The sequence below is a fragment of the Choristoneura fumiferana genome, chromosome 25 (assembly GCF_025370935.1).
Source record: "Choristoneura fumiferana chromosome 25, NRCan_CFum_1, whole genome shotgun sequence".
Taxonomy (NCBI): domain Eukaryota; kingdom Metazoa; phylum Arthropoda; class Insecta; order Lepidoptera; family Tortricidae; genus Choristoneura; species Choristoneura fumiferana.
In genome coordinates this window covers 7528420-7555137 of record NC_133496.1, presented here as the reverse complement: position 1 = coordinate 7555137, position 26718 = coordinate 7528420, and the positions used below count along the sequence as shown (strand labels likewise).

At 39.4% G+C, this 26718-nt stretch overlaps 2 protein-coding genes across 2 annotated transcripts in view; both read left to right on the top strand.

Annotated features, from left to right (window-relative positions):
* Positions 1–26718, top strand: part of LOC141442214 (5-hydroxytryptamine receptor 1-like) — a 136488-nt gene that overhangs the window by 21707 nt on the left and 88063 nt on the right. The gene's annotated exons all lie outside the window — the stretch shown is intronic.
* Positions 19076–20702, top strand: LOC141442322 (uncharacterized). The gene has a single exon (XM_074107283.1). It carries the CDS (start codon positions 19869–19871, stop codon positions 20700–20702), a length of 834 nt encoding a protein of 277 aa, XP_073963384.1. The 5' UTR covers positions 19076–19868.

Below are 26718 nucleotides of genomic sequence, written 5' to 3'. Positions count from 1 at the left end.
CTTACACTCCTCGCTAACGCTTGTCGTCGCACTATATTTTGATGCCATGTGATAAACTCTGCTTATCGTGTTTCAACACAGTTTGGTTAACTGAAAAAAAATTCAAAACAAATAATCGACTATGTGTTTTTCAACCTGTGGGTCGCGACCCCCCGAGGGGTTGCGGATGCCCCTTAAGGGGGACGCGGTATCTTTAAAATTCTATTTCCGTTATTGTGTGTGTATGATTATTTAATGTTTGTATTATTAACGTAAGGTAATAAAAATAACTGTAAGTGGAGGTAAGCAGGGGGTCGCCAAATATTTTTCATGCCAAGCCCCTCTTGGTGCTAATCTCCCCTGCTGCTGCGTTCTGAAAAAGTTTGAAAATAATCTAAACGTAACTCCGTAAATACCTAGCCATTTTTCCTACCGACTACTCGGCGAAACAAATAATCAGCGTAACGAAATTATATCAAACGTTACTCGGGCAAAAGAAAGACCTGCCAATAGTTGTCTGCGGAACAAAAATCAGCGGAATTAAACTTTCACTGGCGGTGGATGGGCGCTGCACTTATTAATTTAATGAAGAACACCTGTCCCTTGCCACGATTACTACAATTTCCACGGGCCTTCAGAATAATAGTAGACGCATCGTATAATTATCTTTTGTGTTGCGCACAATTCACAATAAAAATGTTTCCCATTGTACGGAACTTGTGTGACAAGAAAGTTGATAGTCAACGTAATTACAACGTAATTTTTTCGATGACTTTCATGACGATATTGTTTTGTTGTGTAATATTGTTTGTAGAGCAACGAGCCTACGAAAGTCAGACCTTAATTTAGTAATACATGTACATTTATATAACAGAGCAAGAGTCTACGAGAGCTAGACCTTCATTTTGTATATGTAAATACATTTATATAATAGAGGAAGCGCCTACGGGAGCCAGACCTTAATTTTATATACATACGTTTATATAACGGAGCAAGAGCCGACGACATTCATACCTTCATTTTGTATTAAAAGCTGAAAGTTTATCTGTGTATGTCTCCAATAAATGTCATCTTCGACTATGAAGTTTAGATCAATGATAGCCAGCTTCGGCAGATAACAGGTCATCATCATCATCATGTCAGCCAAAAAACGTCCACTGCTGTACACAGGCCTCTCCCAAGGCTCTCCACTCAGACCTGTCTTGTGCTTTCCGCATCCACCGCGATCCCGCGATCTTAACCAGGTCGTCGCTCCACCTTGTTGGAGGCCTACCGACAGCTCGTCTCCTTGGCCCACGGACGCCAACCGAGAACCAATCGAACCTTCCGAACCCATCGGCTATCAGTCCTGCGAGCAATGTGCCCCGCCCACTGCCAATTCAGTTTCGCAATTCTTCGGGCTGTGTCGGTAACCTTAGTTCTACCTACTGCGGATATCAACATTTCTGATTTTATCCCGCAGAGAAACCCCGAGCATAGACCTCTCCATAGCCCTCTGAGTGACTTTCAGCTTCATCATGAGGCCCATCGTTAGCGCCCACGTCTCTGATCCGTATGTCATCACTGGCAACATACACAGATAACAGGTAGATGACAGGTAGAAAATAAAAAAATTACACACACACGGTTTTCTTTGATGTGATGTGATGTTTGGCTTGCAAATTATTTGATTACCCCGCGTTCTGGCCGAGGATTGTGTGGTGCTATTCTCAAACATGACATGAGATAACATAAAAAAAAAACAAGAAATGAAGCTCGTCGCCCTGTTGCGTGCGCGCGTGTCGCGCTGGCTGCTGGCGCGGCGGCTGCAGACGTGCCGCAGCTCGCGTTGAAACAAAAGACGGTCGCATTGCCGGCCGAGGGCAGGAAATTTGTATGAAATCTCTTTGCAGGCCGCTAGACTCTAGCGGCTAGAGTGACCGCGCACCTGCAGCTAGAGTGACGGAGCTCCTGCAGCGCGATACTTCTCGGCCTATTATTTGTAACACAACGTCAATTATTCATATCATGTTTGAGAAAACAATATTACTTAAGTAGCCATATGCCCTCGGCAAATTCGTTCCTGCCCTCAAGGGACCGTTGTCGTCAATTTTCTTATAAAATACACTCTTATTTCATTTCAGATGTTACTTAGTTTCTGCGGTACATATTTTATTTCGAAGCAGCTGAAATAATCTTTGCGTAGGTAGTTAATGGCCATAATGTATTTGTTTTCTTTTGCAATGTCGGGCGGGTTTGATACGTAGGTATAACTTATTCATCTATTTTACTGAAATCGTTTTTAACATAAAATATATATTACATTGAAGTTATCAATTTGAACATACCTATTAGTATAAAAATGTTTTATACGGAATGATTTTGGAGACGTAATCGGTATCTGGCGTACACAAGTTAGTAAATAAATGGAATCGTTAACGTATTATAGTCTGTTCTTATTGTCTAACGTATGTAGACATATTTTTTTTGTGAGTGCTTTTATACAATGTGATATACATTTTAAAACATAAAATGAAGAACAACAGTGTGTGTTATTATTGGAGTAGACGCATTAACTTCTATATTAAGAAGTGTTCTATCAGACAACATTATTCATTTTTATTCAATTTTTATGGAATAATCGAGAAAAACTAACAAAAATGCAACGTTGCCAGCTCAGCAGGTATGAACGCTCTTAAGGCTTGTTTATTATGTGCCTGAACATGGCTGGCAAAGCCAAACTTTGTTTTAAAGGCTTACAGGGCGCGCAATGTAATTGTCCACTATTATTATATGTATAAGTGTAGGAAGTTCTCGGGCGGGTCTTTATAATTAAGTCGTTTGGCATCCAGGTGTTCCAAGCGATGGGCCTCAAAATTTACAAAGCTGCCTTATTTACTTAGCTGGGTCACTCCAGTTTCTGCTTCGGACTCCTGGAGGCGAGTGTTTGCGTTACATGCAGGGACGTCTTAAAGCGCCACCTTACCCCATAAAACATCCCATGCGAGAGTTGGGAAGATCACGCGAAGTGTGTTATAACTGAGTAAATATTAATATTGCAGTTTTTAGGGTTCCGGAGCCAAAATGGCAAAAACGGAACCCTTATAGTTTCGCCATGTCTGTCTGTCTTTCTGTCTGTCCGTCCGTCCTGAGGACTATCTATTAAAACAATTTTTCGATTCAGTGATTTTTTTGCAAAATATTCAACTTTAAAGTGCAAATAAAACTATAATAAATCTAAAAATGGACCCTGCGGTACCAAAGATGCTGGCAGCATTTCCCCGCTGGATTGCAAGACTGATGCGTTGAGAGGAATCTGCCAGCTCTTAATTGTTTTAATTTTTAATTTAATATGAGGCACCTATGCCACAAATGTTACTAAATCAGTAGCTCTAGTTAAGTCGTTAATTACAGAACTTTGATTCACTATTCTGGCAACTGTAACGAATTCCACCAGGCTCAATTAAAACCTTCGAATTTTTCATCCAATTTGTGTCGACCCGGATTGCCATTCCCAAACGCAATTGGTTGATCAGAGCTTCGTTAGCCCGTGCTGATCGAGTCATACATTCATTAGTGTCCAATCTACGAGTACAATACATATCTAGCCGTCGCCGTGATGGCCTAGTGGTAGTGTACCTATGGACAGCAGAGGATCGTGGATTCAAACAGGGCTCGCATCTCTGTTTTTAGAAATTCATGTGCAAAATTACATACAAACACCGTGAGGAAACCTGCCAATGCCTGCACATAAATTTAGAAATACTAAGAGGTGCGAGCCCGGGTTTAAACCCATGTTCCTGTGCTTGGCTTTTAAGTAGTACCTAATGCGTTTTAAAAAACTTTAAATTCCTGAAAACCACTTCGAAATCGGTTCATTAGTTTTAAATGAATGATACACTATGAAATGTTAAATATTATAAAAGCCCCTAGTAGTTCATAATAAAATTTTAATTGTTTCACTACTTTTAAGAAATACGAAATAGTTGAATGATGACATTAATAATAATATTGAAAATAATAATTTGTCATTGAACATTATTAAAATTAAATTTCATTTAAATTTAAATCTTGCGAAAATTCACAATATATTCTTATTATATTAGCATTAGTATTTTGATGACATCTCCTCTAATCCGTAGATATAATGAATTATTGGAGAAAAATAGTTTAAGGATTATCATTTTTATACCCTAACAGGGTGTCGTATACCTATTATTTAATAATCCGTCCATCCCGGCCTATATACGTCCCACTGCTGGGCACAGGCCTCCTCTCAGCACAAGAGGGCTCGGGCCATAGTTCCCACGCGGGCCCAGTGCGGATTGGGAACTTCGCACGCACCATTGAATTGCTTCGCAGGTTTGTGCAGGTTTCCTCACGATAATTTCCTTCACCGCAAAGCTCGTGGTAATTTAAAAAGTAATTCCGCACATGAATTTCTAAAAACAGAGGTGCGAGCCGGGGTTTGAACCCACGACCCTCTGCTTGAGACGCGATAGGTCAAACCACTAGGCCACCACGGCTTCTCAAACTATTTAATAAATATGTCACCTAATGTAATGGACGTGACTTATAAATGAATATAAAAATGCTTCAATGCCACTGAGAGAATAGACAAGAATGGTTTCTGACTTATAACAGCCCTCTATTGCGTCAGGATTGTAATAAGTATCCTTATTAGAAAATTATGTTATTATACATATAATAACTAAAGATAATCCTGACTAAATAAAACAAATATGCCCTTATCTTAAATATCTTAGGCCTCTAGGTTGGCTACGCATCTGCAACCCCTGGTGTTGCAGATGTTATGGGCGGTGGTGATCTCTTACCTCAGGAGACCCACTTGCTCGTTTGCCATCCAGTTCAAAAAAAAAAAAAAAAAAAGATAGTACATTCCAATGAGTTTAATTAGGTACACGTCAAAGCACACAATGCTGAAAGTTTCAGTCATTTCAAAAATATTTCCTTTATTTATGGAGTCTGCTTCAAACACGATTAAGCCGGCTTCAGAAACAAATTACAGATTAAACAATTTCAATTTCGTTTGTAGCCTCCGTCGAACGAAATCGCTGCAGGGGCAATCACAATTTATTACTTCTACCTTTCCATTTAAGGTAAGGTATATAAAATATGAGATAAGGCTTCGAATCTCAGTAATTGACCCTTGGGTACTCTTGTAGGAGAAGGAAACAATTGCAATAAAAATCTATTTTTCATCCCAGCCTATACTGCATATATATGCATATATGCTGGCAGCTTCTGAGCAAGCGCAGCATAAGCTGAGTCTGTTCCTTTTGCCACACAGTGCAAGGGACTGGCAAACGCATTTTTTATTAGTTTATTGTTTATTTGTAGTCTGTGTGCCTATCCTGTATTGTTCATGTTGGCAAATAAATCAATCTTCTTCTTCTTCTTCTTATATACGTCCCACTGCTGGGCCACAGGCCTCCTCTCAGAAAAAGATCTTGAACTTAAAAAATTGAAGACCCCCGATATTATTAGCATAATTTTACAGGAAAAATACCACCTCAGTCCTCAAATGATTAAAACCACGACGTTTCCATAATTTGTTTAACTGAAAAATTCCGACGAAACAAGAATCCGGCGAATCGGGAACTATTTCAAATTCGAATATCTCAAAAACTGCTACACGTATCTTAATGAAACATAGCTAAGAACTACCGTAAGGAAATTGGCTATTACTTAAAAAGAAACCGCATCAAAATTGGTTTATCCGTTAGAGAGCTACGATGGGACAGAGAGACAGACAGCCATTGACATCAAACTTATAACCCCCGACCCTTCTTTTGGACTCATCATCCATCCATCATCCCAGCCTATATACGTTCCACTTCTGGGCATAGGCTTCCTCTCGGAATCAGAGGGCTTGGGCTGTAATTCCCACCCGGGCCAGATCACGCACACACCATTTTGTTTCGCAGGTTTGTACGGGTTACCTCGCGATGTTTTCCTTCACCTTAAAACAAGTGGTAAACGTATTTTTTTTTTCATAAGGAAAGAAAAGAATTTTTCACAAGAATTTAAAAAAACTTAGATATGTGAGCCTGGATTAGAACTCACAATCCAAATTACCTATATAAAATAACAAATTTTAATTAGGTACTTACTTTTTAATTTATGAAGACTCAATCGGAAAAAGTCAATCGTAAATTTTTTTACATGAACAAACTGCCTGTCACAACTAGGATAAGAATCAAATATACATTAACAAGTAAACCATTTAGTCGTTCTTATAGAATCACATACCTACTCGTAAAAAAAGCTGTCACTTTATTATTTACCTCCATTTCATCTAGATAAGCTTCCAAACCTTTCCAATATCGAATGAAATCTGCTCTTTATGTGGCCTCTAAAATCCTTGTTTTATTTCCCGCTGTTAAAAGTGATAGTGCTTAGAAATTTAGCAGAACCAAGATTATGCAGGTACAGATCAAGTTCTTACACTTTGAGCAAAAACTTGATCAGAAATATGTGAACCACTACTATTTTTAATGGCGTAGAAGCGTGTTTAGATATTTTTGATTGAATTTTTGCTTAGAAGTATAAGAACTCGATTGTACGTTGCTAATTAAAAGTTGAACATTAAACTTGTCAAGTGTGTCTGGCCCGGCGATACGTAGGGTTCTATACTAATCCTACTTCCTACTCATATTATAAATGTGAAAGTTTGTGAGTGAGTGAGTGAGTATGTTTGTTACTCCTTCACGCTGAAACGGCTGGACGGATTTGGATTAAATTTGACAAATATTTAGTTTATAACCTGGATTAAAACATAGAATACTTTTTATCCCGATATTCCCACGGGATAGGGATAAAATTTCTTAATAACAACCGCTGGGCTTAGAGTCATAAAATTTGCCATGGGTGATTTAATTTAACGTCAATTAAAACCGCGATGTAATTTTAGAGAATTCCCTCGAGAATTTAATAAAATCTCGAAATATCAATTCAACTGCTGTATTTAAAGATTTACGCGTGCGAAGCCGCGGGTAAACGCTAGGTATGTGATAAAAATATTAACCTACTAAGTCAGTAAGTGCAGATTTTTTCAAGCCAACGGTTTAGCTTGTAGATGGGAACACTTGCCTTTAACAAAAATTACCACTTGCAAATGGCTCCTAAATCGAAAAATGATCTTAGCAAAGACCTATCCAACACTTTAACACTTAACACTTAAAATTTCTAAGCTAAACCGCAGACTGATGGACACACTAACGGATGGATATAGTGAGCCCATAAGAAACCTTGTAGGATCAAGGTAGGTAGGTTTGTCAATTATACTGTAAAGGAATACATGGAAGACTCAGACCAAGTAACATAATTATAGTATTGTTAAGTATTATTAAGATAAAATTAAAATACTAATATTAGCATTTTTTTTATTTAGTTTGACATTTTGTTTTATTTATCTGGTGTAATAATCTAATATGATTTAATGTAATTTGTGAGTTTTAATTTTATGACATTAGGTAATTAAGTAAGAATATTAATATTAACATCAATCTTAGAATAAGTTAAGGATAAGTTTTTGCTTTGCCCTAGCAGGGTCCATGTAGCACTGTAATATTTATTTTGTCATCTCATAATACCATGGTTGCAACGAATAAATTAATATGAATATGAATTAAAAATAAAATATCTGAACTTATTAAATTTCCGAAATTGATAGAATTTACGACACGTGACTACTGTATCTAGATACGGTAGATACGTGACTGCAGGGCTACTACGAAACTCGAAACTCGAAGTTCGTGTCGTGCGGTCCCTCTGACACTTATACTATTTAATACGAGAGCGAGAGGGACCACACGGTACGAACTTCGAGTTTCGAGTTTCGTAGTAGCCCTGCTGTTTCTCGGGATTAGATAACTGACATACGAAAATTAAGTTACTGTCATACCTATTTTCTCAGCGTTTCTGAACATTATTTCTATTTCTTAGCAGTCAGTGCGCTGGCAATAAGACGTTAAGATCTTATTTCTTTCATAACTTATAATTTATCACAGTTCAACGGTATAACCTTGTAAATCCATTTAGCATATTTCGTCCTTTTTCATAATTCATTCCGACCTATTCAAATTAATATATAATATGAATTCGCCTAACTTTTGACAGCAAAAACAAGCCTGCCTCAGTTGAAAGTCTGGACGCGAAGCCTAATTTTCATTTGTATTTTTCTGCGAAAAACTGCTCTTTGAAACTTCAGCCTTTGTTATTATCATACATTTTTAGGGTTCCGTAGTCAACTAGGAAAGTCAACAGATGGACCCGTTTCGATGCGATTTTTTTAGGTGAAAGCGAATGTCCTTCCAACATTTTAATCGGTTTAGCCGTTTTTGAGATTTGAACTTTGAAATAACAATGTCGAGGGTTTTCCAACTTTTCTATATTGGTAGATTATTAAGCTATAATTAAAGGGCAAGTTGCTGGTAGTACACTCGAACCAACTGAATCGTAACCCCCTGTGGAACCTTTTCGTAGTAGAAGTCATGGTGACATCGCATTGCTACAAGGGAATTTATTGTGACACGTGAGCACGTTCTACGGTGGGTCAGTTCGACTGTTCCTAAGCAAAATTAGATGTAAAAAATGTGGGCTTTCGAACTTATACAAACACTGGCTGAAATTTTATAGATAGCTAGCTTTTGCCCGCGGCTTCGGCCGTCTGGAATTCGGTTATCGCGCGCTGTTCCCTCGGGTACTGTGTATTTTTCCGGGATAAAAAGTAGCGTATGTCACTCTCTGGCCTATAATCTAACTCTAATCACGTCGATCCGTCGCTCCGTTTCGACGTGAAAGACGGACAAATATAAAAACACACACACTTTCACATTTATACTATTAGTATAGATTTCATGATGCAGTGTATAATAAAATGTAATTTCACTACAGTTACTAGTGCTCGGCTACCGTGCAAGAAATACTTGAAGACAGATCTTGCAGTGGTCCGATATTTGTAACAATAACCTTTTTTTCCAAGAACCAATGAGTACATACCCAACAGTGTACCGCTCTTGGCAATATATTTTTCCGTCTTTAGTTCACTGTCATCTACAACAGTGCACTGGATTCTAAGAGGTCCACAAATTCACTTCACATTGTGTCATTCCCAACCCCGCCCGTTTTCTCAACTATGCGATAATTTCCTCAGCAAACCTGTATGCTTTGTAGTTTCGCGATGCATTTTGACTTAATTCAGCATCAAATGCAGTTACGGTTGAAGCTTTCAGTTGGATAGGTAATGAAGAGATTTCCATTGCTCATGTGTATCCTATTACTATATATAAATAAGTTAAACCTTACGAGTAGTATGGACCTCCCAGAAGATCTAAACCGATAGGTTAAGACAAATCATCTATTCTTAATAATACGAGACAAGTTAAAGGGTCGACCAGCAGCGGAATAAGTCCTATTTGCGGTTAAAATGACCAAGTCATAATATTTATTGCACACCCTCAACGTAGGTTGTAATGTAAATACGAGTAGGTGCTATCTGGTAACGTTTGATAAGGTTATAAACACACATTATCATCACTACAAATTGATCTTAACAAAATAATATTATTTATCCAGACAATGTACAACATGATCCATGTTTTGTTTTATTTGATCCTTATTTTTTTGAATATTTCACTAATTCCAAGAAAACAAAATAACATAAGAACCACTTTCAAAAGAACCGGACTGAGTGGTTAAAGGTTATAACCTTTATTTTTGATATCCCTTCTTCAGTAAATGCTTAGTAGGAAAATAAGGAAAACAAACAATCCAGGGAAAGATAACGGTTACATTTATACCATCGTTCTAATACTAAATAGTATTATCCAAGTGTAGCAAAAATCGCGCGTTGCGGCATTTCGCCAATATCTTAAGCACTTATCTTATCATTTATTATGAATAAGCAGTAGCTTGTAGTTGGCTAATCTATTGTAGTACCTACTCAGCGATAAAGCCTATAATATAATATACCTAAACGACTTATTCTTCTATCAATTAGATCATAGTTGTGAGGATATTCTCGCTTTGTTTATAGGTGTGATTAGACATAATTAATGAATAGATGTATTTTTTATGGATGTGGTCAAATTGAGGATACTTGGGTTAGCGTGATTTTTTTATCATCATCATCATCTCAGCCGTAGGACGTCCACTGTTGGACATGACCTCCCCCATGAATCTCCAGTTGCTTCGGTTGAAAGCGGCCTGCATCCACCGTAAACCTGTAAACTGTATTTTTTTTAGTTAAGCTTAATACGCTTTGGGTTGCTAAGCTAAAGAAAGAGTAAAAAATATTAAGATTGTTTTTTTTTGGAATCTTTTTGTATTTTTTATTTCAATTCCAATTTTTTTGTTACTTTTACGGTCATCCCGTAAAACCTATATCGAAAATACAAACTGAAATATAGATGCACAGAAAAACCAGAAAAATAAGACCAGCGCTGGGAATAGAACCCAGGTCCTCGGCATTCCGTGCCGTGTGCTATACCGCTACACCACCGCTGGACAACGATACAGACACGAATTTCTTCTATGCACCTCATATCTGAGCTTGTGTTGTTTCTTATTCAGCCACTTAAGCAGCGACACTAGCGACATCTATGCCGTAGCCCTCATCGAGAAACTTTTCGGCACTCCATCGGAACTAACCGCTCACCCGGACAAGAGATATCGTTATTAAGCAATCAAATAATGATTGTTTTTTTTGGAATCTTCTTGTATTTTTTATTTCAATTCCAAATTTTTTGTTACTTTTACGGTCATCCCGTAAAACCTATATCGAAAATACAAAAAATATTGTTTGCCCACACATGAATGATACGTAGTGATGTGTATTTTTATTAATTCCGTAGAAAGATACATGAATATCTTTGAAACAATACTGCCGTTTAAAACTTCTCTATTTAAATTCAATTAGGGTTTTAGACAGGTTAGTATCGTGAGGTCACACCTTTATCGCTAGATGGTTAGTATCGTGACTAGGCAAGCGAGCTCCATCGTAGGCCTCATCCTCGCTTTCCATCATGCGTGATAGTGGCCAAATGCAAGCCTATATTGTATAAACCGGCCAAGAGCGTGTCGGACACGCCCGAAATAGGGTTCCGTAGCCATTAAGAAAAAATTAAGTAATATTTTTCTAAGGATTTCGTGTTTTGTACGGAATTTTCCAAGTTTAGGTATTTTTATACCTTAGGCTGCTATTTACTCTTAAATTACTAATAATTCTCCTCAAAACTTAACCGTTATAGTTTTCCTTGTAAGTTTGATATACTTACTACCATCCTGAATTTTTTCAAATGTTTTCACCTCCGGTTTAGATTTTAGCACTATTATTGGCACTTTAAAGTTGAATATCTTGCAAACAGTTCACTGAATCGAAAAATCGTTTTCGCAACCCTCTAAAATTTTAAAAGAGCTATCCAACGATACTCCACACTGCAAGGTTAGATGAGAAAAAAAAATCACCCCCACTATACGTCTATGGGAAGTACTCTGAAAAAAAAAAATCTTTTTGATGTTTTATTGTACGATTTTATCGGCATAGTTTACATATAATATATCCGTGCAAAATTACAGCTTTCTAGCATTGATAGTCTGAGCAAAGCCGCGGACGGACAGACAGACAGACATGACGAAACTATAAGGGTTCCGTTTTTGCCATTTGGCTACGGAACCCTAAAAAAAAGGTCCGTTTGACGTCACAGAGTTGCTTGCGATTGGCTCATTTAGTTATTCAACCAATCCAAACATGACACAAGGTCAAAGTCGTCAATCGGACCTGATACTAGCACCAAATATAACCTGTCACAGAAACCTTCGTTGCTAAAAAAAGGGTCCAGGTCATTAAAGCCATAAACAGCGTGAGTATTCATACTTAATCCATACTAATATTATAAATGCGAAAGTGTGTTTGTGTGTTTGTCCGTCTTTCACGCCGTAACGGAGCGACGGATCGACGTGATTTTTGGCATAGAGATAGTTTATGCGCCCGAGAGTGACATAGGCTACTTTTGATCCCCGAAAAAATCACAGTTCCCGAGGGAACAGCGCGCGATAACCGAATACCACGCGGGCGGAGCCACGGGCAAAATCTAGTATTATTATAAATGTGAAAGTGTGTGCATTTGTATGTTTGTCCGTCTTTCATGTCGAAATGGAGCGACGGATCAACGGGATTTTTGGCATAGAGATAGTTTATAGGTCAAAGAGTGACATAGGCTACTTTTATCTCGGAAAAATTCACACTTCCCGAGGGAACAGCGCGCGATAACTGAATTCCACGCGGGCGAAGCCGCGGGAAAAAGCTAGTAATTTTGTAAAAATCTACGCACTATCGGTCACTTTTACACCTTCGGCACCGAGGGAGAGGTAACACAATTATGGCTCCCTCTCTAACAAGATTACCTCTAATAGAAAGTTATCGTGTAGAGACAACGTCGTGAATTTCTGACATAAATATCGGGCGCACTAAGTGCTGACGTTGGTTCAGGGGTAATTGTGGATAAGTGATAAGTTAGTTTTTTATTACTAGTTCTTACTAGCGAGTTCGTTCGGGTAAACCATAAGTTTGGCAGTTAAAAATCCGTGATTTTACTTCTCGTGGTAATTCCATAATGATGTACGGTCAAGGACCTTTTATTCATGAGCCACCTTGGAACCTTTTCAAAGGAAAAGTAATTACGATTTTCCTTGTTAATTAATGCGATGTTACTATGACGTTTACTGTGAAATGGTTCCATTTTGGCTCATGTATAAAAGTCCTTAACCGTACAGCCTAACGGTTTCGCTTCGTATTTTATTATAGCTCTTCATTTTGATACACATTTTTCATACACTAGACTAGACACTAAATAATAAAATTTCATATAATGGTATGAAAATGTCACTAATTTAACTGCAGGTGGTAGGACCTTGTGCAAGGTCCGCCCGGATTGCTACCACCATCTTGCTCGCTAATCCTGCAGCAGCAGTGTTTGCACTGTTGCGTTTCGGCGTGGAGAGTAAGACAGCCGGTGAAATTACTGGCACTTACCTTAGGCCTCCAGGTCAGCAACGCATCTGCAATCCCCCGGGTATTGCAGGTGTCTATGAGCGATGGTGATCTCTTACCATCAGGAGACCCACTTGCTCGTTTGCCATCCAGTCGAATAAAAAAAAAACTTCGGGTGCTATTGGTATGGTACTATTCTGATTGTGATCCCACGTTTCTGATGAAAAACCATTATGCACATCTGTTCTTCCTTACTTACTATATTTACTTACTTTTATAAATGCAAAAGTAACACTGTATGTCTATTATCTCTTCATGGTTGCCTAACCTTAAGGGTTTGTTAACCTTGGTAATGGCAAGACATAAAATAATGCAGCAATCCATCACTGGTATCATTTTTAGTGATAGTTTTGTAAGTTTAGTGGTGTTATAATGGAAAAAAAACCATTCTGAAAGTAGGTTTTCAGGACGTCCGTTAAAGCGGCTATTACCATGATCCTTGTAAACTGGTTTCTTTCAATGATTGTCCTAAAAAACGGACAACGCTATCGTACAGTTCAAAATGAATTAAGTATTGATGGGTTAAAATAGCGGCCAAGTGCGAATCGGACTCGCCCATGAAGGTTCCATAGCAGCAAGTAACATATTATAAAAGTTTCCTTTACTTTACGATTTATGACGTATTAACAAAAACAACTTACTAGATCTCGTTAAAAACAATTTTCGGTGGAAGTATGCATAGTAATGTACATCATATATTTTAGAAGTTACAGGGGGGGGGGGGGGAGTCACTTTGGAAGTGTCTCTCGCGCAAACAATTCAGTTTAGAATAAAATGATATTAGAAACCCCACACGACGTATGGACGTATGGGTTTGATGAAAATTTTTTTTTTAAGTTTCTGTTCTAAGTATGGGGAACCCCCAAAATTTGTTGTTTTTTTTTCTATTTTTGTGTGAAAATCTTAATGCGGTTCACAGAATACATCTAGTACTTACCAAGTTTCAACAGTATAGTTCTTATAGTTTCGGAAAAAAGTGGCTGTGACATACGGACGGACAGACAGACAGACAGACATGACGAATCCATAAGGGTTCCGTTCTTTGCCATTTGGCTACGGAACCCTAAAAAAACCGCTGAATCAATTTATATGAGGCATGGAGATAGTTTGAGATCCTAGAAAGTACGTGAAATAGGATAAAGAGAAAGAAAAATAGAAAAAAATGGGCGGGTGTTTTTTGAGTAACACAAAAAATTCACGATGTAAGTTTTGGCAATATCAACGAGATAATTGCTCTACTATTTATTTCCTACTAGCTTTTGCCCGCGGCTCCGCCCGCGTGGTATTCGGTTATCGCGCGCTGTTCCCTCGGGAACTGTGCACTTTTCCGGGATAAAAAGTAGCCTATGTCACTCTCGTGCCCATAAACTATCTCTATGCCAAAAATCACGTCGACCCGTCGCTCCGTTACGGCGTGAAAGACGGACAAACATACACACAAACACACACACTTTTTGCATTTATAATATTAGTATGGATTATTAGTCAAATATCGTTGCATACCTTCGATGTAAACATTTCTCTTGGGTATCTTAGTAAAGTGGGGCCGACAAGCGGAAACTACAGACTCTTAATTGCCCTGAGATACCTTTATGTACACCGATTAAATTGTTACAAGAAAATTGAGTTTACAATCCCACCATCCCAGTAATATTATAAATGCTAAAGATATTGTAAGTCTGTTTGTTCGTTTATTTGTTTGTTACCTCAAAACGTCTAAACCGCTGAACCGATTTAGATGAAATTCGGTATATAGTTTGAATCCCGGTGAAGGACATTATGGGATACTCGAACACCATCCATCCATCCGTCCGGAGATACAAATTTAAAACTTTACATTCAGCAATGCGATTGCGTATGCGCACGTCTCCTCACGATGTTTCCAAAAATATTATTTATTAATGAAAGAATTTTTAAAATCCGGCCAGTAGTTACTAGCAATTACTTCCCTACATACAAACAAACACTCTTTAATATTAATAACGGATAGAGTACCGGTTAATATTTTCAATAAATACTAAGTACTTCTATATAGATATAGATAAAAATAATGATTATTTACCAAGAACCATCGCTATGTCAAGAGCACTTGGACTCAATTCAAGTCGATGTCAGGGATGTTGACTCGATGTATTGCGAAGTTGACTGAAGAGCCGTTTTATAGAAACTGTCAAAGAGCTGCTATTATGAACTTTATAAAATGCACTTTAATTGTTTTTTTAATAGATGAATCGGTGTATAAATATATGCGAACAATACAATACAACGACTCTTTATTGTACACCAGACACAACAGACATAGTAAGCGATAACAGAAAAAGATACAGAAAAAAATATTACAAGGCGAACTTATCCCTAAAAGGGATCTTTTCAAGCTAACCTAAACAGGAAAGGAAAACTTAAAGATAGGCAACAGTAATTTATGCACAGTGAGGAGAAAGGAAATAGGTATATAACATATAAAAAAAACACTTAATAAACAACATTAGTATTATGACATATATATATATCGCAGGGAAATGGCCAAATCAGAAATTTCAACAAATTTTTAAGGGATTGATCAAATCACGCAGTATGTTAAAATGTGGAAGTCATTTAATTTGATCAAAAACTGAACCTGTTTAGTAAAATGACAAAGTCAGCTATAAAAGCCAACCCGTTTTTTCTTTTCACTAGATTTGTTTAGCGATTTGGTAAAATCCCTGTTACGCGTCACTGAGTTGACGAAACGTTTTATCATTTCATTAGACACGTTTAGCGCTATGATACAAAACTTAATAAAAAATACGACAACGACCACTATATTAAATTTACCACATAAGTCATGGTAATTTTATATGTTATTTCGCATATCAATTTTCGAAAAACTCAAGGTGGAAGACCGCACTCGAAACGACGACCCTCTGCTTGAAAGGCTACCGGGACCACTGACTGTTATAAGTTATTTCATATTTAGTAGCTATTATTTAATTACATTAACCTCCTTCGTATGACAGACCTCCAGTTTCTTGTTTGAAAACGGCCTGCATCCACCGCGACTTTAATCAGGTCGTCCGTTGATCTCATAGGTGTATGTCTTTAATACTATATCTATACCGGCACAGAATTTGGCCATTGCTACATACAAAATTACTTATTACTGCATACATTAGAGGACCAAATTTTTTGCCGCTCAGTATATTATGCGACTAATTTATGACGTTTACTAGCTTTTGCCCGCGGCTCCGTCCACGTGGTATTCAGTTATCGCGCGCTGTTCCCTCGGAACTGTGCATTTTTCCGTGATAAAAAGTAGCCTATGTCACTCTCGGGCTCATAAACTATCTCTATGCCAAAAATCACGTCGATCCGTCGCTCCGTTACGGCAATGAAAGACGACAAACATTACAAACACACTTTCGCGTTTGTATAATATTAAAGTATGGATAACTATTATATTATTATAATTTTTGATAACACCTGCTAATTTGCAGTATGTTATACAACTTATATAAAAGCATTCTTATACAGTACAAAGTTACCCACTACCGACGCCTTTGTGCATATAATAGCTTCATAAAAGTTGTAAAGCAGCGACCGTTATCGCCAGTGTGAAGTTTGTTAAGTTTCCGTGAGTCCCGGAACATGATCGGCAGTGGGTCAAGTCGTGCAGCCGAAACTGGGTTATCGGAGTCCAAGATCTGGCTAACAAATACAGGTTATTCATTGTCTCTTAAATCAAAGGGCCGAGATATAAACAGACATATAGATTCACCCTCAGAGCTGAGGAAGAGACAGTATTATCTAACGTGCTTATATTACTATGTACAGTCACGATCGCGATCACGTCTTATTTCGTGTGTCAGAAAGAAAAGTTGTGAAAACAATAGTGATTCCAAGTAAGGTTAGACAGTAAAACCTCTGATTGTCTACCGCACTGACTCGCTAATCCTAATCCTGCCGTGAAGCAGCAGTGCTTGCANTATCCGAAAGTTAAGCTTATAAAGGGCAAGACACTTAACGTAACAAATATAACCATTAAAGCAATAGCCGCAAGTTTACAGTCTCATAAAAAATGGGAATAAAACCGTAAAAACAACAGATTATCGTCGACTCGACATTTTACTTTGAGTGTTGATCTAGATCGAACTCGCGATCAGACTCATGAGTCAGACTTGCCGCCGGCGCTCAAATCGCGCAGAATCACCGGAAAATCCGAAATCAAAGCTTTTTTCCAAGACATTCTAGCACATTCCACGCCAAGGTTTTGGAATAAAGCAGAAGAGTACAATATTTTAGACTACCGTGATCATTACTAATTTTATGAATGAGTTATGATTGGTTTTTTTAGTCTTTTTGTATTTTTTTATTTCAACTCCAAATTCGTTACTTTTACGGGTATCCCGTGAAACCATATCGAAAATACAAACTGAGACATGGATGTACAGAAATACCAGAAAAAGAGACCAGCACTGGGAATCGAACCCAGGTCCTCAGCAATCCGTGTTGCGTGCTTTATAGGGGGTTATCCCCTACACCACCGCTGGACAGGAGTTCAGACACGAATTTCTCTTATGCACACATATTTCAGGTTGCTTTTTTCCACTAAGCTACTTAAGCAGCAGCACTAACGACATCTATGTTTCGCTCTCATCGAGAGACGTCACATTCTTTTGAAACTAACCGCTCACCCATACAAGAGATGTCGCTACTAAGTTCTTTTTTTATTAGATAATGTATAAAGTTGTTATTATATAAATTTGGGAAAAAAGCTACCCCAAGGGTGGGAGAAAAGTATAAAATAAAAACATTTTAACAAAAAAAATATTCGAAAATTATGTGCCAAATTACATTTGATATTTATTATGGTGATGGAAAACATTGTGGAACCTGCACAAAGTTAGGAAGCAATTCAATGGTGTGTATGAAGTACCAACAAACTGGGCCTGTGAGAAACTATGGCCCAATTCCTCCACGCTGAGAGGTGGCCTGTCCCATCAATGGGACATATGACCTCAATAACAACATTTCATCGTATCTTTCAACCTTGATACACGCTTTAGCGTCTCATGCTGTTTTTTTATGTGACTGTGCGGTTTAGAGCTAAATTTGGACCATCCCGTAGGTAGGATATGGCGGATTTTCTACATGAGATTTGAAACTGTTGATTCCTCAGGTCAAATCATGTCAGAAAAAATCAAGGCATTGCCACGACAACTTCACTTCGATGTAATAATATATTTCAAAATTCATCTCTGTCTATATACGTTCAACTGCAAGGTACAGGATTTTCCAAAGTAAGGGCTTGTTTCACCACGACACTGATTCCTAGCGTGAAAAAACCATAAAACAACAAAAAAATTGTCAACTGTCTTAACAGTTGATTAATTGAGACGTGATGTAAAACGACCCAGTTTTTCTAATTTGCCGGCGACTTCCAGGTCTTTTAAAATTTAAATGGTAACCCTAAGTTCTGTAAGATGTATGATAAAATATATAGATGCTTTGTATAAGCCGCGCAAACCTGGCAAGTAACAGCACTAGCGAACAAAAGAAAAGAAATTGGAACGGCTTGAACGGTTCTAAATCATTATTAATTCAAGGGAACATTCTGGTTCAAATTGTTCTAGAAGTATTGAATATTGTTTCTTTCAGGTCGATTAGCCAGTCCCATGTTGGGCCCTATTAAACGAGCGCAAATTCACGCATAGTTTCCAAGTTTAATGGTGGAGAGAGATTTACTGAAAAATTCTTCTATTTGACTTGTGCATTTAAGCTTAATGTACATAAAAAGTCAATATAATATTTGCGTTAAATTTGCGCTTCTAACTACATAAATCTTGTGATTTGATTTATTTTTGATAATTGTAAAAAATATTTGCGTAAGCGCTTCTATAATAAATCTTTGTATGTTTTTTTTTTCATAATTATAAATTTGTAAAATAGATTTGTCAAATCCATATTAAAACAATAAACAAGACATAAAGTAAAGTCCAGCCCTTGGGTTAATAATTGTATATGCTCCGGTAGTATGTTTCATATTTATTTTAATTTGTGGCGATTATTCTCGCAACTTATCAAGTACACAGATTAAAAACAATAATTGTATAATAATAATAATTAAACTAAACAATAATTACGTAATAATAAAATAATAACTGTGTAATAATTAAAATTATAATAAAAATAGTAATACATTAATAGTCATAATTAATATAATCAAATTAATTGAATGAGAATAATTATAATATAATTGTATAATAATTCAGTTAAAATAATCATGTCTCAATAATCGGTTAATAATTCTTATATTATATTAGATCAATTGTTATTTATATCAATATTACGTGTTTAAATACATGTCAGAATAAATAATAATTATAGTAAAAAATCAAATAATCATTGTCAATATTTACATCACTAAAAATAATTATTTTTGTATAACGCAAAATGTATGTCAGCGGACAGTGCAACTTAGTTTTCTTATTAGAGATTTACAACATCTGATCTTTTGTTCGATGCGCGAGCACCGAGAACCGGTTTCACCGCCGGCGCAGCGCGCCCGCTTGGCCGGCGCTCGCGCCAGTCGATATTCACTAACGACGCGGAGCCTACGTTCGTATGCCTGTTATAAACGCTTCCGAGTTGCATCGTTCGCTGCAAATGCTTGTGCCTCGCTTATCGCTATATTCTTCCAATCCTTCTAAACTGTTGCTTGTGCCTGTGCTAATTGTTTCTTCCGTGTACTGACTGATTACAAATTAAGTGCAAGAACAATTTGTGATTTATTTACCCGCGCGGACTACATTTCAAGTAAGCACTACACCACATAACTACACTGGTGACCCCGTAAAACATGACTGAAGATAAAAATAATGCTACTGGAGCGAGTGGATTGAGCGTCGGACAATTTGCTGCATCATCGGACATATGCCGTGTCGGTGTGAGAGTACCCGCTTTCTGGCCAGAAAAACCGGCAATTTGGTTCGCACAAATAGAAAGCCAATTCGCAATCTCCAATATAACGGCAGATTCAACAAAATTTTATTATGTGGTTGCTCAACTCGATGCTCAACATGCCGCTGAGGTCGAGGACATTATCATTACGCCACCGGCTGTGGACAAGTACGTCAGGCTTAAGAACGAGCTCATCAAGAGGCTGTCGGCGTCACGAGAGAAGAAGGTACACCAGCTCCTTAATGACGAAGAGCTAGGAGATAGAAGACCCTCGCAATTTCTCCGGCACCTACGGCATCTGGCGGGCCCTGAAGTTCCCGACGACTTCCTTAAATCTATTTGGACTAGTCGCCTGCCGAAGAATATTCAGACTATAATCGCGGTTAACCCTACTGCATCGCTGGACGTTCTAGCCGATTTAGCCGACCGCATCCATGACGTGCTGCCTAGTGCTCAAGTCGCCTCCACTTCTTGTGCTGCCACTGAGTCACCGCTGAATACTCTCATCAAGCAAGTCAGTGAGTTAACAAGAGAGATGAAAACGCTCAAGACCCAGCTCAACCAGAGGCAGCCGCGATCAAAATCGCGTTCGTCGAGTCATACCCGCAACCAATCCGCTTCCAAGAGGTCTGCGTCTAATTACCGCAAGTATCCCAAATGCTGGTACCACGCAAAGTTCGGTGAAAATGCCAAGAAGTGCGTAAAACCCTGCGACTATAAAGCGGGAAACTAAACGGGCACTCGATAATGGCGACCGCCGATTGCCCGAGCACTGGTCGCTTATTTGTCACAGACCTCACTTCGAAAACGCAGTTTCTCGTGGACACCGGCAGCGATCTATGTGTCTTCCCAAGGTCAGCATTGAAACAACGCCGACATCAAACAAGCTACCAGTTATGCGCAGCAAACGGCTCACCGATTCATACGTATGGTTTCGTACATCTGATTTTAAACTTAGGCTTGCGCCGTGACTTTACTTGGCGATTTGTTGTTGCCGACGTAACTAAGGCGATTATTGGAGTCGATTTTTTATCGCACTACGACTTAATGGTTGACTGTCGGAAACAGCGTTTGATCGACAAGAAGACTAGTTTGTTCACCGTGGCTTTGCCTACCAATCAAGCTGATAATATATCGTCGGTGAAAGTCATATCTGGAGATACACCTTATCATCGCATACTAGCACAATACCCCGACATTACTCGCCCTTCGGGTGTGCATCAAATTCGGAAGCACAACGTAGTCCACCATATCCGAACAACCCCAGGACCCCCTGCGTCGTGCTCACCTCGACGACTAGCCCCGGACAAGTTGAAGATCGCCGAAGACGAATTTGCTGCGATGATAAAAAACGGCACCGCTCGACCTTCGGAGTCACCCTGGTCGTCACCTCTGCACCTGGCACCTAAAAAAGACAACGGCTGGCGACCTTGTGGTGACTACAGGACGTTGAATGCCAGGACAATCCCTGACAGGTACCCGATACGTCACATTCATGACTTTTCACACCATATTTCGGGCTGCCAAGTATTTTCCACCATCGACTTGACAAAGGCGTATAACCAGATTCCTGTTAATCCAGAAGACATCCCAAAGACCGCTATCACGACTCCGTTTGGCCTTTACGAGTTCCCTTATATGACCTTCGGGCTCCGTAACGCAGGGCAAACTTTTCAACGGTTCGTGGACGAGATGGTAAGGGGTCTCGATTTTTGTTACGCCTACCTTGATGATTTTCTGGTTTACTCGAAAGACGCGAAGACTCACGAAGAGCACCTGCATCAACTGTTTTCCCGATTACGCGACTACGGCATGATCATCAACACCTCAAAGTGTGTCTTCGGTGTCCCCGAGGTCACTTTTCTCGGATACCATATATCGGCGAAGGGTACGAAACCAGTTCCAGCAAAAGTTGAAGCTATCAAAAACTTCCCAGCTCCGAAGACCGTAAGAGAGTTACGAAGATTTCTGGGAATGATTAACTTTTACCGCAGATTTATTCCCGGAGCAGCACAGTTTCAAGGACCCTTAAATGCCCTTCTTACGGGCTCCGTCAAAGGTTCTCACCCCGTGAACTTCTCTGCAGAAGAACATGAGGCTTTCGCCAAATGCAAAGAAAGTTTATGCCAGGCCGCGCTGTTAGCGCACCCTGACAGCCAGGCTAAGCTCGCCATCGTTACTGACGCATCAGATTCTGCCCTAGGCGCAGCACTGCAGCAGTACGTAGATGACATTTGGCAACCCCTTGCTTTCTTTTCACGAAAGTTAAGTCCAGCTCAAAGGAAATACTCTGCATATGACCGAGAACTGCTTGCTATATACGAAGCCATCAAGTATTTCAGACATATGGTCGAGGCGCGAGTTTTCACCATTTACACGGACCATAAGCCGTTATGCTTCGCATTCCACTCGCGCAAAGAAAATTGTTCTCCTAGACAGTTCAGGCATCTCGATTATATCTCGCAGTTTACAACTGATATAAGGCAAATCTCAGGGAAGAACAACGTCGTAGCTGACACTTTATCTCGCGTTGAAGAGATCACTCAGCCCGTCGACATGAAGGAGTTAGCGCAAGCACAACTCTCCGACCCCGAGCTCAAGCAGCTGTTAGAAAGCGGTACGTCCCTACGCCTAGCCAAAATCAAACTGCCAGGATCACACGCTGAACTGTACTGTGACGAAACTACCAGAATACCGAGACCATATGTCACCAAGGATCTTCGTCGAAAGGTGTTCCTAAGCTTGCACTGTCTTAGTCACCCAGGCGCCAACGCATCCATTAAAATGATAACAGACCGTTTTGTGTGGCCGGGAATGAAAAAAGACTGCCGTGAGTGGTCGCGGACCTGCTTGCCCTGTCAGCAGGCTAAGATAAACCGCCATGTGTCAGCACCTATTGGCACTTATAGACTCCCCGGTTCACGGTTTATGTTTATACATATTGACCTCATAGGCCCTATGCCACTGTCTCAGGGATTTAAATATTGCCTCACCGTAATCGACCGCTTCACACGATGGCCTGAGGTGATCCCATTGGCGGATATAACAGCTGAAACGGTGGCTAAAGCCTTGCTTCAGGGATGGATTTCTAGATTCGGCTGCCCTAATGACATTGTGACAGACCGAGGCAGACAATTTGAAAGCGCTCTTTTTAAACACTTGTCGGAGTTGGCTGGGTTCCAGCATCGTCGCACTACGGCGTACCACCCAGCCTGTAATGGACTCGTCGAGCGATTTCATAGGCAGTTAAAGACCGCCATTACTTGTCACGGAAACAGTAACTGGATGGAATCCCTACCGCTAGTGCTGCTCGGGATACGCAGTGCGTACAAGGCTGATCTGAATGCCTCGACTGCTGAATTGGTATATGGGGAGCCACTGAGAGTACCTGGAGAGTTTATAGAAGCGAAGTCGGGAGCTGATGACACCATAGACGTCACAGACTACATCGCGCGCCTTCGTAAGTTCGCTCATAACCTGTCCCCTATACCAGCCTCGCGACATTCCAATAGGAGATCATTCTTTATATTCAAAGATCTACAAACGACAAGTCACGTGTTTCTTCGCGATAATACTTGCCATCCACCTCTGCAACCAGCGTACACCGGTCCCCACGAGGTTATAGAAAGAGGTGACAAGAGTTTTAAAATCCGTTTTAATGGAAAGATCGTCACAGTATCCATAGACCGCATTAAACCAGCCTATATATTGGACGACATGAATAATAATGTAAGAACCACCCCGGCACCTCAGATTACTCAAGAGAGCAAATCGAGTCCTGCCGAGAATAAAAACCTCACAAAACGTACTCGCTCAGGACGAGAAGTACGCTTTCCTAATTATTATCGCCCGTAGGACGGTCTCTGGAAGGGGGTGTGTGGCGATTATTCTCGCAACTTATCAAGTACACAGATTAAAAACAATAATTGTATAATAATAATAATTAAACTAAACAATAATTACGTAATAATAAAATAATAACTGTGTAATAATTAAAATTATAATAAAAATAGTAATACATTAATAGTCATAATTAATATAATCAAATTAATTGAATGAGAATAATTATAATATAATTGTATAATAATTCAGTTAAAATAATCATGTCTCAATAATCGGTTAATAATTCTTATATTATATTAGATCAATTGTTATTTATATCAATATTACGTGTTTAAATACATGTCAGAATAAATAATAATTATAGTAAAAAATCAAATAATCATTGTCAATATTTACATCACTAAAAATAATTATTTTTGTATAACGCAAAATGTATGTCAGCGGACAGTGCAACTTAGTTTTCTTATTAGAGATTTACAACATCTGATCTTTTGTTCGATGCGCGAGCACCGAGAACCGGTTTCACCGCCGGCGCAGCGCGCCCGCTTGGCCGGCGCTCGCGCCAGTCGATATTCACTAACGACGCGGAGCCTACGTTCGTATGCCCTATTACAAACGCTTCCGAGTTGCATCGTTCGCTGCAAATGCTTGTGCCTCGCTTATCGCTATATTCTTCCAATCCTTCTAAACTGTTGCTTGTGCCTGTGCTAATTGTTTCTTCCGTGTACTGACTGATTACAAATTAAGTGCAAGAACAATTTGTGATTTATTTACCCGCGCGGACTACATTTCAAGTAAGCACTACACCACATAACTACAAACTATTTCATAGTGCAATGGTACGCATTAAATATGCTTCATGAAAATTTTACCATGTCTCCAAAATTATTTATTAAATTTATTTACGAGTATATTTTACAAAAATGCTTGAACAAAGCTGGCCATCACTACATGGGGAAATCATCTATAATCGATAATGAAATAAAATTTGCCCCCCCCCCCCCCCTTCATTCCGATGTCTGAGTCTGACCATCATCATTGTGCAAGATGGCACAACTTTTTAGAGTCTTTTAGTTTTTAATACATTTTTCATTGTCTATGGATTTTTCGTTATGTGACTTTTAAGTATAATACTTTAGTTTCACCCCAAAACCAGTGCCTTTTTTAATCCTTTAATAATCCAAAATAATCATCATCATGTTGTTTACTGACTGACAATTTCCGCAGGCGAAGGCAACGTGTCGGGCGTGCTAGCCGTCGAGGTAGAATGGACGCGGGCGGCGGGCGGCCGCTGGGAGATGAAGGAGGTCCCCGGCACCGAGAAAGTGTACAAGGCTGAGCTGGTGCTCCTGGCTATGGGCTTCCTGGGACCGGAGAGATATGTCGCCAACCAACTTGGTAAGATGAGGCCAAGCCACTGCAAGCGCAGCGGACTCCGTACGGATTCCGTTTAGCTCGCAATGGCGAAATGTATCGATGTGCTTCCACTGAATAAGAAGTTAATTGAATCAGGTGTCACTTTGCGGACGTCCATATCAATGAACTAAAAGAATTTCCTTGCTCACCGGCGACCTTATGATAGTTAAGCTTATGCAAAATATGCGTGTTCATACAGTTCCTCCACCTCCACACTGTAAGAACACACACAAATCACACAAACCCATCTATCACCGCCACCACACCACACTGACGCGTTTCGAACTCAACCAGAGCTCATCTTCAGAGTAACACAACCGTACACCATGTTACCAGATGTTAGATGTGTGTCTGTTAGGTGATAGATGGGTTTGTGTGATTTGTGTGTTTTCTTACAGTGTGGAGGTGGAGGAACGGCATGAACACGCATATTTTGCATAAGCTTAACTATCATAAGGTCGCGGGTGAGCAAGGAAATTGTTTTAGTTCATTGTAAACTATGTTATTCTGGTCAGCTCTTCTGATAACTCAGTTTCCGCTCCTTTTGCTGGAAAGCAGGCAGAAAAGTGTACAGTCGAAAAAACTTGATGACTGAATGAAAATAAAAATATTTTTTTTTGTATGGAGATAGTCTTCTTGTGACTGAACTTCAAAACAATTTTTTTTTTCTAATTAAAATATTTTTAATTTTTTATCGTATTAGTAATCAGTAGCCTTAACGTGGGTTAAATCATTGTACAGGATTTGTTAACACCATGTATGTCAGTCAACAGCCAGACTTTGTGTAGGTATATGGTGGGAACGCATGACGGAATGGGTTGGATGAAATTCTCGTTAATTAGTTTTCAATGTGTAATGTGATTTGTTATAAACGCCTTTTTTCAGACTTGCCACTGGACGCGCGGAGCAACGTGGAAACAAACAAGAAGCATATCTATCAGACGCCTGTTAGCAACGTGTTCGCCGCGGGAGGTAAGTGATTAACATTACAACCCTAGGGCAGCTCTGTGCAGTCATCATCATCATCATCATCTCAGCCGTAGGACGTCCACTGTTGGACATAGGCCTCCCCCACAGACCTCTAGTTGCTTCGGTTGGCAGCGGCCTGCATCCACCGTGAACCCGCAGCTTTAACCAGGTCATCCGTCCATCTTTTTGGTGGACGTCCTACGCTGCGCTTGCCGATCCGCGGCCTCCACTCGAGAACTTTTCGGCCCCAACGGCCATCCGCTCTCCGTGCTATATGGCCCGCCCATTGCCACTTCAACGAGCTAATTCGCTTGGCTATGTGGGTGACCCTTGTTCTTCTACGTATCTCCTCATTTCTGACTCGATCCCGTAGAGAAACCCCCAAGCATAGCTCTCTCCAGCTCAGTGCAGTGGCCATCTGATATTTCGGAGTTGCCAAGGCAATCAAAAATGGTGACGAAAGCATAAGATGGATAAGACTTTTATTAAACTTCTATTAATAATTTTGTATAAAATATGTA

What these genes read in the sequence shown, in the direction of transcription:
- LOC141442322 (XM_074107283.1), top strand. Translation starts at nt 19,869, where the DNA reads ATGACTGAAGATAAAAATAATGCTACTGGAGCGAGTGGATTGAGCGTC.